The following is a 16907-nucleotide window of genomic DNA, read 5'->3' as shown; positions in this document are numbered from 1 at the left end:
GACTGTTAAGAATCCAATGCTATATAAAGACGATTGAAGGAATAGGTTGGTTGATAATAGATACGACAATGAAAGAAGCAAATCTCAGTAATTATATATTACATCAAGGTGAAAAGAATTGAAAGAAAGCAGCAAGTACACTGACTAAATATTGTTCTTGAATAAACCTTAGAAAGAAAATAGATACATTGCTTAAAGTGAATACTTACTATTGGTGTGTGAACACATATGGAGGGACTGCAGACTAATGTAAATATTGATGAGTTTATTAACAGCAAAATGACAAGTCTATATGCTATCCACTCACAACAATGCAGTAAGGAGTATGAAATAACTAAGGAAGGAGTTGCCTTATTATATATGTAGCGACATAATGGTATTAATGGAGTTAAAATCTTTCAGGTTGAAGAACCAAAATAAATTAGTACACAGTGATCAGAATTTCCAATAATCCGTCTTCTATGAATCCACAAATAACCAGCAGTTTGAACAGGTCGGTCCACAACATCCTGAAGAATATATCAGTGTCTTATAGAAGGAATTAATTATATAAAATAATCAACAGATAATCAGAATGAAGATTTAAAATGCAGCGCCTATGTCTCGTACAAAATAGTGATAGAGTGGTGCGATTTGAAGATGAAGATGCAGCAATTTGATCTGAGCAAATAAAATCTGATTGTCCACAACAGGAAATATAAAAATTAGTCAATGGGCAGCCATGTGTTTGAGGAAACTGTGTATGGTATTGGGAGCAGCTTGATGTAAAGAGAAAACAAAAACTCTATGCCCAGTTGATATAGCAGTGAAAACTCCAATGATCATATGGCAGCCAAACTTGCCGTAAAAAGAAAACTTGAAATACCATCATTGAAAGGTGCAATTAGAGAATATGATGTTAACTCTAGATTCAAATGATTAAAGATACACTTGCCACATCACTGTCGATGAAAGAATACAAGAGTATGCACGAAGAGAATGTAACCATTGATAATTTGACAGATGTTAATACTAAGCAAATGATACGCCAAACGATATATATATATATAAGAGACTTGTATAAGCCATTGGGTATAGATACAAGTTCCAAACGTGATGCAGAGGTGTAAAAATGAGAGCCGTATGGAAAGAAGTCAAAGCAAAGGCCGGCAGTAATAGTATGAGACACAGAAAATATTAGAAGTTATACACAGTAAAGATGTATCTACTATGACAATAATTGAAGATGAAGGCAGCAATTAAAAAAAACCAGCGATAATCATGTGCAATAATCTGAAGTGTTTGAATGGAGAAAAATAAGCAAGTGAACATTTGAGTGTTTCAATTCAACATATGATAAGCAGAAAACACAATTTGAATCTCTCAAGTGCTGTCGGGAGCGGTTAAGGTAATTGCAAACAATGATAAATTAAAAGAAACATTCTATGCTGATGGAAGATCGAGCTGGTAACTAAAATATTAATTTCTAATCAGTTGTCTTATGGAAATGATTCATCAATAAATAAGATGACTCTTCATCTTAAGAGGCACAATGGTTAAAAATGAAAGATACATATATGAACTCATTTTTGGTGTGTAAGGAAAAAAGAGGAGTGATATAAGAGGTCAGCGGTGAATGAAGAAAAAGTACAGAGATAGATAAGAAAAAAAATAGATGTTTTTTTTGCAGTTTTTGATAGGAAGGATATTGTAACTGAAGCATAGACTTATTGTACTCATTTTCAAAATTAATGCAAGAACCCGGTTTTTCTTGTTCATCTTGAAAATTGAAGTTTAGATATTTTTTTCAAACTAATTTCCTGTGATTTTTGATTTCAAATTAATTGCTACTAGTGATGAAGAAATTGATTTCAATAAATGTCTTTCATCATCAAAATTTGCATATGAAATGTTGTCTATGTAAATTTTGTGTAATTTGTTTTCCCAAAGAAATTAAATTCAATTAGACTAGGGTTTGTGGTGCCAATTGAAGCTTTAGTCTATAAAGTAGTAGATGGTATAGCATTGTCTCTCAAGATGTATATAGGAATCTGGAGTAAGTTTCACTCTATTTACCCATGGTTGGATAAGGGACTGGTCTGCAATTTATTTTGTGAAAGAGTGTTGATGTTTGAGGCCTTGAAGTTCAATATTTTGCCATATCCGTAACTCAAAAACGCTTTTGCTTTCGATTGAATAATATTCATTTCACAAGTAAATATCTCAAAGCGTTCATATAACTTTTATTTTGATCGAGTTTAAGGATTTTGGCAACTTAAGACTTCACAAAGTTTAAATTCACTATAGAAAAGCTTTGAATCAAGTGATCAGGGTTTAAGATGAAGGTTTACCCGCCTAGGTTTAGTTAAGCCTAAATTGCAGGGGAATTGAATCAAGGGGTTATTTCTACTCATTGGCCAAAACTGGTTGAGTAATTGTATTAGAGACTTGGCATAACTCTTAGATTTCCAATTTGTGGTTTTTGGAACCCACTATTGTTTTCTGAGGATCACTGTAAATGTACTAATCACTGCCATTGTATTTGGTATGCGTTTTCCAAATGGCATCGACCTCTTAGTTAGATTGAGTATAAGCCACGAAGAGATCATTAGATACAACCCTCTAGCAATCCCACAATATTTTATAGTTGTGTTTCCTTTCAATCGACAACAATAAGTTTTGTTCTGCAATTTTTTCTAACACTCTGGCACTATCTTTGAAACTCCATTCATATAATGGTCAAGTTGACATTCTTTAAGCTTTAACGCAAGCTGACTAATTCTATTGCTTGCAAGAATCATTCAAACTTACAGGTTGCCCTCCTGCATGCATTTGTTACCTTTGTAGACGGTAATTTTTGGTTTAATGTTTGACCTCCAAAATCTATCTTGAGCACGCATAAGCTTCCTGAATACAGATGCTTTTGACAAGACTTTCTACAGAAGTCGGGCCAATACAATCTCTTTTGTTTCATTTCTCCCTATTGTATCTCTCTTCTGAATCCTAGGTGTGTGGCCTACCCTGATTATCTACTCTCAATATTGAAGGTAGACTAGTTGTTTTTGGCGTACTTTCCCTATGTAGAAGTTCGTCAATCTTTCTTGTGCTAGATTGCTAATTCTGCCAAAAATCTCTTGCAAAACTAAGCGTTGCCATCTTCTCAAATACCCTTTTTTCTATAATTCTTAGAATCTCTTGACTTCTTGCGCCACATAGCCTATACTTGTCTGATGCTCCCTCTTTTGTTCTCTTTTTTTTCCATCTTCATTTTTATATATTTATTTTTTTACATTTTAACTTTAGAGCTCATGTTTTTATTTCCTGATCGGTAATAGGTTTTTTTATATTTATTAAAAATTAGAAATACATAACATCATTATCTTGTTTCAAATCTGACGAAGGACTCCATCATCTACCCTTCCATCCTAGTGCCCTTTCCCTCATACATTCACTTTCTTACATCTATATACCCATCTCCCCTATTGCAAAAAAAAAAATGCAATATATAACATTTACACCTATCGATTCTGCTAAAACATCAATTGAAAAAACTTGGATATACTCACTCTTCCAAAATATCAAATTTCCAGCCCTACCCATTTGTGTGCTGCTCTGTCAATTGGCTGCTTGCTTGGCCCCTTGACAAAAACAAAAATTGTTTTCTTTTGCTACCGTTGCATATTGACTAGGTTTAAATTTCCTCCCTTTCCAAGCCACCCTTCATGCAAGCTCAAAAAACCAACATTCAGCCCCTCCAAACCGCCACTTTCATTGGTGTCTTGCGCTATAGACATCATCAAAACCATGTGTTATCATCCAACAAACTACTTCATTCATTTCTCACCAGATCTAGACCGTGAGCCTCCCCTGCTCCTTCGACGGCGAGGGACATTTCTCCACAGCTCCATAGCTTTTTCATGCTCAATCCATTCCACCTTCCCCAGCTCCCTCACAACTCTTTGCCATGCTTCCTCTGCATTTCTATACATTAGGGTTTTGTCTACTTGGACCTTCCAACCAAGAAAGGGCACATATCCAAATTGTCATGCCTCATCTTCATTTGCAAAACACTTACTTATATCTTGCCCTATGCATGGAATTGACCACTTCAGAATCGATTCCAGACCACCTAGCATATCCTCTGCAAACAAAGCTTGCACTACCATTTCCACAACATGGGTGCTCTTATTCAATTCCATACCCCACGTGATGAAGACAGAGATGACATCCAAGTTAGTTTGTCTTTTTATTGCCCTTTCTTGAAACTAGTCCCCAATAACCCCCACGACTGCCGAAATCATCTCCTCTGTCTTGATTTTGAGCAGTCCCCTCATCCTTTCCCATCCTACCGGTCCTTTGAATGCCTTAAGCTATGTATCAGAATCCACTAAGGAAGAGGCCTCCATTTTAACCAGTTTCCAATTCTTGTAGAGAAAAACACCTCAAGTTCTAAACAACTTTATCATAGATCATGGTAATTAAAAGAGATTAACTAAGTACACACTCGTCACTTCACACGCTTCTCTAGTCCCTTAGTATTTATTCCTATCCTACAAAGTGTAAAAGTGCCACCGATAAACACCATCATGCCCGATCTAAGCAGTGTCATTAATGTTTGTCCTTAATTACAAGTCTCTTGCAAATCTAACTCTCCCTTCATAAATTTACGATGCCATCTAATATTATTCAATCATGTCCAAGGCAATCACTAAAATCCTCAACCACCATTTTGCCAATTTTAGATAAAGATGTAGTTATGTTAGCTAATTTATCTGCTTCCAAATTCGCTTCTCTAAAAGTGTGACTAATTTTAAAATTTGTAAACTTGTCCAAAATCATAAGTATTCCATTTATTTGACTCTGTAAATACCAAGTTTGGGATTGTCTCTTTTTCAACATGTCCACAATGATCTTTGAATCCCCTTCAATATGAACATTATTAACACCCAATTTGGCTCCTAATTTGACAACTAGGAGAGCTGCTTGTGCTTCCGCTACATTATTAGATCCATCAGGTAATCTTACTGCTCCTATAGCTAAAATCTCATCATTGACCTTCTGGAGCAATGGCCATTGTTCCAGAAACTCTTGGATTCCCTTTGTACGCGCCATCAAAATTTATTTTAACCCATCCCTCTTCCGGCGGTTTCCAAACCACATTCTCACTTCCAATCCTAAGATTCACTTGCCTTTTTCCTCCATTCCAATTAACTCCTATATCTAGCTAGTTTTTCTGAATCATACTATCCGATGATGAAAATATCTTATTAGCTTGCCCTCGAGAGGTGATCACTTGCAATGTTTCTCCAATTGCTCTATAAATTCTTTTCTAAATTCTATCCACTGATTCTACAATGACCTGGAAGATTCTTCTATTTCTCTCCTTCCACACCTCCCACATGACTATTGGAGGACTGGTGATCCATATTTTTGAAAAGGTCATCTTTATCAAATCTTTTGGCCAGCATTGAAACAAAGGCCATAACTTATTTCGCAGGGGGCTAGACCAATTTAGAAAATATCTCAATCGATCCCAACATACTTGTGCAAATTCACATTGAACCAATAAGTAATCAGTATCTTCAACCTTCTCCATGCACATAATACATCGGGTCCGTCCGATAAATCCAAATTTCTTCCTTCTTTCACAAGTTAAATTTTTACCTTGAATGGCTAGCCAAGCAAGTGCTCTTGCTTTTTGCAGACAAACCTTATCCCAACACAATTTGGAGGGCCAATCATCAACTCTTTACTTCAGAGCTCATATGAATATACATATTAGTATTTAATTTAATAAATGCCAAAAAAAGAGGTTAAAAAAATTTAATAAATTCGTTTTGGATGTTTTGGGATTGGGGGGTACATTACACTTTATCTTCGATTTCGCTATATGTTGAAATAGAGAAAATATTGTGTCGACAATTGGAGAATATACTTAGGATAATATTTGAAATAATATTATTTGGTGAGATGTGTCATGCAAGAGTTGTATTTGGAAATATAGCAGACCTTCAGGTGTTATAAAAATTCTCACTTCTATTTATATATGTGATTGCTTAGTGTATTGACATATGGCATCAAGTGGAAAGCATTGTACTTGAATTTTTATTATCAATAAAAGAGATATTTTTGATTTTCTAATGTGGCTAGGCTTTTCCCTTCAAGGTTGAAGGGTTTATCTACGATAAATGTCTAGTCTTTTGTGCCTATTATTTTTCTCTATTGTTTATCTTATTTTCTGGGTAAAACATCAACATGGTATGAGAGCCAAGTTCGATAGAAACAATAAAAAATTCTTTTTTGCCTATTATTTTCTCTAGTGCTTCAAAGATTACATCTGCAATTTGTATGATTCTCCATTTTAAGCACCATATTTTTCTTTGGTTGCCTATTAGATTTTGTATTGTGTGATTAGCAAATCTTTAATCATATTGAGTAGTGTTGTTCGAAACATATTGAGGACCTCTTGTTTCTGTGGTCTGAGCATACCATGAGAGAGTGGTTGATTTTTACAACAATCCACACAATGTGGGCTCTTTCGACAAAAAATGATCTAGTCATAGGCACCATCTTGGTTGGTGCTCTCGCTTGTGGGGATGTAATGAATTTGTAGATCAAAGTGGATGAACAAGGTAAGTGAGAAATGCTTCCTTTAAAACCTTTGGTTGTGGCTTTGTGATTGCCTCCTCTCTTGCAAGTAAATGGATAAAAGGAAAAATGGAAGAAACTGTGTCTATCGAAAACAACCGAACAAAGAATGATGATCTTAACGTTGCTAGTAGAGCATCTACAAAACCCATTGGGTATTTGAGTCGTTAGAGTCATTTAGCCCTGCTGCTCATGTTCTCCTTTCCTTTGGTGTCTTCTCTACTTCTTCCATGTTTTTTTTCCAGTTTTATTGGGTCTCTCTATGTTGTCCATATATGTTCCTTCTTATTCTGATGTTGCAATAATGTTTGATTCTATTGTGATGACTTGGCTTTGAACATTCACCATTTATTGTGATGACTTGATATGATATGGCATCTTGCATGCGTCGCATATTGTTTTCAAGCTTCCCTTATTATTCTTTCTTGTGTATTTACTATATTCATCAGTTATTGCTTTTGTGAGTTGGCATCATTTTTCACCATTGAGCTCTTCATTCTTTTCTTCCTTCTCTTTGTAGCCGATATTGGTTACGCTTCATGTTTGGTCTTTTCTTTTTGCATCAAGAATAATATTCACATACCCTGACATCCTGGTCTCTTTTCTTTAGTGCATGAAAAGTTAAGCCAGTTAAAGTTCTTTTTGGATAGTGTTGCATTTGTCTGTGGGGTGATTTGGTTCTTCACAATGGAGGTGCATAGGGTGAGGTCTATTGAGTGGAAGTCGTCATCGGTGGTGACACCTGTAATGAGTGTGGATGAAACATTGGTCGCAGGAGCACGTGAAGATGCCTCAATTGAAATCTGAAGTGTTGCTCCCATCTCCTTTGGATGGCACTGCCTGCTGACTCTTTGAGGTAGACAAGACTATGTAATTTCATTGCTTGTTTGGTGTTGTTCAAGCTTGGAGACCGGTGCACATGGTTGTATGTTGGTTTGTTCTCCGTTGGCATCGTTAATTTTTTTTATGGTTCGTTTATTTCTATTGTAGTATCTTTGCCAGCAGCTCATCAATTATTGTGTTTGTATTATTATGGTCGTCATAGTTAGGTTTAAGATTCTACCGTTCTTGGCTTGATAACCTTTAGACTATTAAAGAGATCAAATTTACACAATCGAATCCACAAACAAATCAATGTAACCTTTAGACTCTCTTGTTATTTTTATTGTCTTTATTATTCCATTCTTTTATGGTGCGTATGGTGGAAGGCTGGAAGCTAACAAATTTTAGGTGATCCATTTGTTTTGGGCTGCTTGTGCATCTGTAGCTGCTGGATGATATATGTTCACTTTACGCAAGCTCTGTGTTGTTTATTAACCAGTATTAAAGGACCGAATGATTCTGATTTTGAGTAGTGTGTTTGTCTGTATGTAATTGCTGAGAGCAATATTGCTGTGTGAAGTAATTATGATCAGTGTGTAACTATTTTGTTTTCGAATAGTTTGTGCTTGTGTTTCCTGCAGTATAATATTATATGTGTAATCCTTAAGTTTGGATCTTTGCAAACTTTATCTGCGAGAGAAGAGAACAGTATATTTTTAACAGATATCTTATAATGATATTCTTCTACTAACTGTTATGCATCTATAGTCTGAGTGTAGATTGCAGTCCTTTGTTTAAGCTTGTGAAGCCTTGTATTGAGTGCTTTGATTGTTCTATATAAACTATTACCGTGCATCTGTAGCTGCAGGATGATATATGTACACTCTGCGTAAGTTCTGTGTTGTTTATTAACCAGGATTAAAGGACTGAATGGTTGTGATTTTGAGTAGTGTGTTCGTCTGTATGTAATTGCTGAGAGCAATATTGCTGTGTGAAGTAATTATGATCAGTGTGTGACTGTTTTGTTTTCGAATAGTTTGTGCTTATGTTTATGGCAGTATAATATTATATGTGTAATCCTTAAGTTTGGATATTTGCAAATTTTATCTGCGAGAGAAAAGAGCAGTGTATATTTAGCAGATATCTTATAATGATATTCTTCTAGTAATTTGTATGCATTAACAGTCTGAGTGTAGAATGTATTCCTTTGTTTAAGCTTGTGAAGCCTTGTATTGAGTGCTTTGATTGTTCTATATAAACTATTACCATCTCTCTCTCTTAATTAAGATGTCATGGTTGTTGCACATATATTGGATGGTGGTCTTGGTGGACACAACAGAAATTATTTATAACATTCAGTCTATTCATTCTGAGTTCTTTGGAGATGTCAGTAGTAGATGTTTTATATGATTCTAGAACATTCATACAAGACTTGTGTGTGACACATTCTTAGATGTTACTTGACATCGATACTGAAAAGTTTTGTGCAAAGGATTCAAAATGGAAAAAGTACTATAACAGGAGGTTGCTGTCGGCACTTGAATTCAGAGGAAAAACTAGATTACAAAGAGATAAGTATCCTATGAATATATCTTCAATATTAAATTCCTGTTATAGCACTGAGAATAATATTGCTTTGAGCATTAATCTCTATATATTTATTTCATGATAGATTGATGTTATGAATTATTATTAATCTCTCTTCATTGCAGGACACATCAATGAGATGACGAGAGATTCATGAACATGGGAAAATTGCTTGCGGTCATGAGACTGAATTATATTTAGCTTTAGAGGGAGGTTATATGACAAAGGAAGATGTCTGAATTCTTCTCAAGCTTATTTGGTCAAATTGGAATCAGTTGTCTTATTGTGATGATCAAAGGTGTCCCTACTGGGAGGGGGTCATTCTTATGCATGTTATTATAATGAGTTCTCTTCTAAGAGGGAGAAGTTCGAGGTGAAATCTCTTGTTCCACCCTTTGCGAGTAGGCATGGTGGAAATACATTCTTCTCTAGGAGAAGTCTGAGTTGAAAGTCCTCAATCCACCCTTTGCAAGTAGGCATGGTGGAAATGCACTCTTCTCTGGGAGAAGTTTGAGGTGAAAGCACTTGTTCCACCCTGTGCAAGTAGGTATGGTGGACCACCCTTTGCGAGTAGGCATGGTGAAAGTCGTGTGTGTGACTCCATGACTTTAATTTTATGTGCTCATATGGTGAATTATGTTATTCTGAGATAACATGTTTTTTGTTGCAGCTATGTGTGGCTGCCATACTAAAGATCTTTCTTGCTAAGAGGGAGTGTTGAAGATTGTAGCTGTGATAGAGATCTTTATCTCTGATTTTGCTATATGTTGAAATAGAGAAAATATTGTGTCAACAGCTGGAGAATCAATTTATGATAATATTTAAAATAATATTATTTGGAGAGGCAAGCCATGTGAAGAGTCTTGTATTTTGAAATTGAAGAGACCTTCGGGTGTTCTGTGAAGAGTCTCAATTTTATTTATATGTGATTGCTTAGTGTATAAATATGGCATCAAGTGGAAAGCATTGCACTTGAATTTTTATTATCAATAAAAGAGAGATTTTTCTGGTGTGGATGGGTCTTTTGCCTTCAAGGTTGAAGGGCTTTCCTAGGATAAATGTCCAGTGTCTTTTGTGCCTATTATTTTTCTCTATTGCTGTTTATCTTTATTTTCTAGGCAAAACATCAGCAATGGTGACCAAAGAAAAACAAATACCACAAAAAAGGCAACAGCTACAGACAGAGATGCAGCGACCTTGAGAAAGCGCTAAAGGTCTAATCCTCATATACACAAAATTTTCAATTATTATTTGTCCTTGAAAACGCGTCCTCACTTCATGCATGACCATGACATCATCACAAATACTTCAGGGTATGAAGTTTGTTTTGAGGTTACCTAGCATTTAATAAAAGATATAAGGAAACATAGGTAGGGCAAATAACTAGGTTGCATGGGTACGTGTACCCACACCCTTGGGACGTACCCACGTGCCCAAGTACTGGGGTATACGTACCCCAATTACCGGATACTCAGTCGAGATCATCATAGCTAAGAACCTTCTGATTTTGTTTTGCTTTTTTTGTTTGCATATCAGCTTGTTAGTTGTGAAGTTTAATTCAATATGTAATCCTTTTGACACTTTGAACAGTACTGATTAATAGTGAACTTTATCACTGTTCAATTCAAACATTTATCATTTTTAATTTGTCATTGTTATATGATTTATGATCTTCTTGTTCATATTTAAAGTCTGCCTTATCTGTTATGCATCTAAGCATTTTATCATATATTATTATTACAAACATATTGCAAATCTGAAACTGAAAATATTTAAATAATACATTACAATTGCAAACGTTATCACTGTTCTTGATTTGAAAAACCATTGCCATGACTCATATCTAAATATTTTCTATAAATTTTAAATTATATTAGAAAAAAGTTTGACGTGCCCAAGTACCCATCCCCTATTTTGGAAAAATATGCATACCTGTACCCGTGCCAGTACCCTAAGTACCCCGTGCAACCTTGGCAAATAATATCTTTATTAGTTTTATGGCACTTTTTGATTTTGATAGTTCCTTGGAGGTGTAGGTGTAGTAATAATGGTACTAGTGCAGGGACAGAGATGCCATAGAAATCCGTAGATGTGATTAAGGGTATAGCAAAGTTGTTTGTGAGTGCGGAAAGAAAAAATTGGTGCATAGACAGGGGTGAGGTCCCTGTTTGCAAAGTGGAGTATCATGGCACATTTGGTATATGACCACCATTTTTATAGTATTATGTATTACAAAGTATTGCCTCTTTGATGCCCTTTAGCATTTCTTTCTTTAAACTACTTTTGTTGCTTTTTAGAGCCTCATACTGTTATCACTAGTTGCTCAGCTTCCTATCATGTTAAGCTGATAGTATATGGACAAAGGTACATATAAAGTCTATATTCTATACAGGAGAGTGTTTGTGAGAACTCAAATTCTGTACTTTTGCTCAGGATATTGCATTATTCTGATGAGACATTTCAATATGATGCCGCAATAAGCTGTCAATAATTGTGTTCTTGAATTGCATTAATGAGCTTTTAGGACTCAGTAATTAGATGAATCTCATATGAGACTGAGTTTGCATGTGCATGTTTTACTTGTCATTTCTATCTGTTCTGTTATAAAAAATTTCACAAGTCTTGGTTTTTGCTTTAGCTCATTATTTTCCTACTTTTCTTCCATTATATGTTTCATTTATGCTTTCTTTAGCATAACAGTGTTTTTAAAAATTTGTACTAACATAATATCTGACCAACTACTTTGCAGCGTCTTGGTGGTAGTGGATATTGCTTCTCTGCATCTCAGCCACCTTATACAGCGACTGCTGCTATAGCAGCAATTGATGTCCTTGAAGAAAATCCTGACCTCCTTGTCAGATTACAGAAAAATGTTAAAATTTTGCGGGAAGGTTTGTTCTCGTCTCCTTTGTCCACAAGATTTGACAAAAAAGGTCACTTTTTGCTGTGATCGATTTTCTTAATGAATAGCATGTGGTATCAACTGGGTCCTTATGGATCATCTATACAAGTATGAGAAGAAAGAAACTGAAGACTACAATCTTGATATATGGTTTTCAAGTTCATATTTGCTTTGTCTATCTTCCAAATTTTTACTGACTTCGGCTTGTCTGATTCATTATTGCTTTCTTTATATTCATTTTCTGTTTTATGCTTCTTCTCTTTCAACTTTATTTTACCACATTGATAAATGCTGCTTCTGAGCTCTTTCTGGAGGTATGTTTTTGACTTTGGAGGTTATCGAAGTAATAATCTCTAGAGTCTAGTGCTCTATTTTCTTTTCATTTCCTTCAGAATCAGTAGGTTAGACTATCTAACAGAGAGCATTTATATAACTCCCTTCTCACTTGAGTAGTTTGCCTTCGGGCAATTGGTTATTTTGAGAACTTTAGCTGATTGTCACTGGGGAAAATTTAATAAACTTCCAGTTGGCTGTATTATAAAATGCTTGTGTAACGTTACTAGCACACTATTGTAATCTTACCACCTTTTTCTTGGGCCCTTAATCCATTCTCCAGAATCATTGGTCAATGATTATAAAAAGAGAGCACTATATAGTATCACTTCCTCTCTTGTTATTAGATCCATGGCTCTTTTGTAGGTTTGTTTTGAGTTTATTTGAAATCATCACCTCAAAATTTATTGATGGTTGAAAGTCAAAATTTGTACACAAAATTTGAACCAAAACTTTTGAAAAATATATGTGGTCTAGATTCAAAGAAAAAATGAAAGAAATTTTGTCCATTTCGTTTAGAAATAATGGAATCATATGACTAAGGAGGTCAATAGGACTTGATATTTCCATGAATTCTAATAGAAAGTAGTCAACTTGAGCAACATCTGAAGAAGCAAATGGCTACGAGTTAAAAGCAAAATAAGAAAAGGTTCTAGGATAATTTTTTAAGAAGTTGGAAAAGAGAAACTTACATCTACAATTAACAATGTAAAGTGAATACTTGTCACCTATGAGCAATGGGGTCTTAAGATGGTGGATCAAGGGTTTACTTTGGGGATGTTGGGGGACAGTGGCACAGATGTATATAGCACATAAAAATATAGGTATAAAATGATATACGAGAAAGAGTTTGATTTAGTAATGAATGACAATTGAAAATGCCAAATATCTATATATTCATATTGTATTCAAAATGATGATTACATTAAAAATATAATTGGCGATTAGGGCAATGCTTATAATCATTGCTCATCTCTAAAATCTGCACTGAACTCCTAATCACTTGAACTACAAATCTCCTTAAGCTCAAGATCTTCCAAACCAATACCAACCAACTTTGTATACACTACATCTTCATCAATGTATGCTGGCTACTTTGCATTTACATCCTCTTGGACCGCTGGACTCCTTGCACATAAGGGTGTTTTGGTCAATTAGATGCAATGGCCTTCATGAATTGGTCTTTTATAGAAGTAAATTTTCCAAGTGTTAGCACATGCCATCTCAGGTTCAATGCATAGGAAGCCATGTGCGAGGGAGTGTTGAGCTTCTCTCATCAGCAGTGAAAGATTTGTTGAATGTTCTCATTATAGAAATCTAACACGGGGCCTTCCTTTTGCCCAGTAGCTTTCATTTGGCCAAGTATATTTTTAATGCACGCATACACCTCTCCAAGGCTCGGTGTAATGCCCTATATCTAATAACTTTGAAGATTGAACCAATGATGTTAAAAATGTATCTTGCATGTGGTATCCCTCTTGACCATCGCCTTCACCCTCCTTGATTTGGGCCTTTTAGTCCACATTTCTGTCATGACTATTAGTTGTAGTGCCTCTTGCAACTCAAGCATCCCATTTGAGCGAAAGAAGTATGAACTATGATGTGTATTGTTTGTGTAGTTTGTAAAAATCCATAGAGAAGGTCCTAAAGAGTGCTTGGGAAGTATGGTGGTTGTAGACAAACATATATGAATGTCTAGTGCATAGCCCTTCCCCCCTTTCTATTAAAGAGTCTTTGATTGAACCCCTACAGGTTCTTCGTAATCCTCTTCATCCCTCATGTTTTGATATGTAAAATTCGTATTGAGTTTGCAAGAAATGAAGTTTATGGTTACCATGCATGTCAATAATAAATTTTGTATAGGCTCACGAAATGAGGATTTTGTTTTTGTTTTTCTTACTTTAGTTTGCATGAAGTCAGCAAGTCAAATTGTGATATTGCTATCAAGATTTAACTGTCTGATTTTTGAGTCAAACTCATTGACCCATATTTCATGAGTAGTGATTCAACATGAATCCATCTCTCATGAGAATAAATGGAACACTTAGCACTCATTGGATCTAGGTGATGCTCACAGGGGTGAAGCACCAGGACTTCCTGGGAGGTCACCCATCCCAGTACTACTCCAGCCTAAGCGCGCTTAACTACGAAGTTTCCTCCATGGTTAAACCCAAAGCTTGCAACCCCGTTTGCAAAACCTTCACCAAGCTTTATATTAATAGAGACCAAGAGGTCAATATATACAAAAGAATAAAACGATGTTTCCTTAGGAAACGATTGCAAAGAATAGAAACATTCTATTCTAGCTAAAAGAAAGCTAACAGATAACTACAAACTAGCTAATATTAGAAACATTCTAATATCTACAATAGATTATAAATAGATAGCCACTAACTAATAATAGAAGCTTATCTATTATGGTAATACCCTCTCTTAATGGTTAATCTATCCACAACGCCAAGGTTTCCTTTGAATTTAACAAACTTATAAGGACCAAGAGGCTTGGTGAGCATGTTTGTAGTCTGATCAGTGGTAGGAACATACTGCAAGTCTATAGTCCTGTCTTCAACCAGCTATCATATGTAGTGACAATGAATATCAACATGCTTAGTTCGTTCATGGAAGACTGGATTTCGTTCTAACTTGATAACGCCTTCGTTATCAACAAAGTGGTCGGTCCTACTGGTGACATGCATATCCCCAAGCATCCAATGAAGACAAACAACTTCACAACCTGCCTTCACTGCCTCTCTATATTCGACCTTTGTAGAGGAGAGAGAAACTGACTGCTACTTCTTATTGGTCCATGTGACGACACCGGATTCCAAGCTGAACACATCCAAAAGTTGACTTTTTATTGTCAATAGAGCCTATCCAATCAGTATCTGTGAACCCACTAAGTCAAGGATTACCCATTTTGGAAAGGTCTAGTATGAAGAAATTGGTAAATATATGCTTTATATTAATAGAGACTGAGAGGTCAATATATACAAAAGAATAAAACGATGTTTCCATAGGAAACAATCGCAAAGAATAGAAACATTCTATTCTAGCTAAAAGAAAGCTAACAGATAACTACAGACTAACTAATATTAGAAACATTCTAATATATACAATAGATTATAAATAGATAACCATTCAATAATAATAGAAGCTTATATATTATTGTAATACCCTCACTTAATGGTTAATCTATCCACAACACCAAGGTGTCCTATGAATTTAACAAACTTCTTAGGACTAAGAGGCTTGGTGAGAATGTCTGCAATTTGATCAATGGTAGGAACATACCGCAAGTCTATAGTTCTGTCCTCAACCAGCTGTCATATGTAGTGACAATGAACATCCACATGCTTAGTTCGTTGATGGAAGACTGGATTTCGTGCTAACTTGATAACGCTTTCGTTATCAACAAACAAAGTGATCGGTCTTGCTGGTGAAATCTACATATCCCCAAGCATCCAACGAAACCAAACAACTTCACAACCTACCTTTTCTGCCCCTTTGTATTCGAACTCTGTAGAGTAGAGAGAAGCTGACTATTGTTTCTTATTGGTACATGTGATGGCACCGGATCCCAACTGAACACATATCCAAAAGTTGACTTTTTATCATCAATAGAGCCTATCTAATTGGAATCTTTGGACCCCCTGAGTCTAGGATTAGAACTTCGAGAATAAAGAAGTTCAAAATCTGTAGTGCCCTTCGCAGAACGAAGCACAAGCTTTGTTATCATCCAATGATCAGCCTTAGGAGCTCTCTGAAACATGAGATGTAGTTGACTGCAAAGCTGATATTAGGCTTAGTGGCAGAGAGGTAGATGAGGCTGCCTACTAGTTGCATGCATGTCGTATCATTAAGGGGAAGAGAATTAGACTTGATTGATAACTTGAGACCTTTCTCCATAGGTGTAGATGTAGGCTTGCAATCCTGCATATGGAATTTGCCTAATAGAGCCCTGACATGTTTGGATTGAGAGATGAATATACGAGAAGACTGTTACCAAACGTCAACACCTAAGCAATAGTGCATGAGCCCAAGGTCAGTCATATCAAAAAATTGGCATAAACTTTGTTTGATTCCCTAAATTAAAGATGTTGAACTATTAGTGATGATCAAATCATCCACATAAATAACTAGAAGGATGATGTCACTGTTAGTAGTCTTGATGTACAAATTTGAGTTTGAAGAACTCTCTTGGAAGCCTTGATCACTGAGGTACTTATCAATTTTGATGTACTATGCCCTAGGGGCATGCTACAAGCCATAGAGAGCATTCACTAATTTGAGAACTTGATGTTCTTTACTGGCAACCTTGAAACCTGGAGGTTGGGTCATGTAGACCTCTTCGTGGAGATCACCATTCAGGAAAACACTCTTGACATCTATCTGATAGACCTTCCAGCCAAACTGTTATGCCATGGCTAGGACTAAGCTGATTGTGCTCATCTTTGTAGTAGGCGCAAAGTTATCCTCATAATCAATAACCTGATGTTGAGAAAAGCCCTTTGCAACTAAACAAACTTTGTACATATCCAAAGTACCATCATATTTGTATTTGATCTTGTAAACCCATTTGCAACCAATGGGTTCTTCCCTAGTAAAAGATCAGAAAGGACCCAGATATTATTCTTCA

At 35.7% G+C, this 16907-nt stretch overlaps 1 protein-coding gene and 1 long non-coding RNA gene across 3 annotated transcripts in view; both read left to right on the top strand.

Moving 5' to 3' along the window:
- Positions 1 to 16907, top strand: part of LCB1 (long-chain base1) — a 123094-nt gene that overhangs the window by 99647 nt on the left and 6540 nt on the right. For both annotated transcript variants that reach the window (XM_089800564.1, XM_089800565.1), the window contains exon 11: positions 11786 to 11927. In XM_089800564.1, the coding sequence (XP_089656690.1) occupies positions 11786 to 11927 (142 nt within the window). The remainder of the gene's footprint in view (positions 1 to 11785; positions 11928 to 16907) is intronic.
- Positions 9441 to 9884, top strand: LOC149539229 (uncharacterized). Its single transcript, XR_016356200.1, has 2 exons — positions 9441 to 9579; positions 9707 to 9884. It is a non-coding gene; the product is annotated as an uncharacterized LOC149539229 (long non-coding RNA).

Source organism: Cupressus sempervirens, chromosome 9 (genome assembly GCF_028749045.1).
Source record: "Cupressus sempervirens isolate cs-2001-9-10 chromosome 9, ASM2874904v1, whole genome shotgun sequence".
NCBI lineage: Eukaryota > Viridiplantae > Streptophyta > Pinopsida > Cupressales > Cupressaceae > Cupressus > Cupressus sempervirens.
This window is presented reverse-complemented; position numbering and strand designations above follow the sequence as displayed.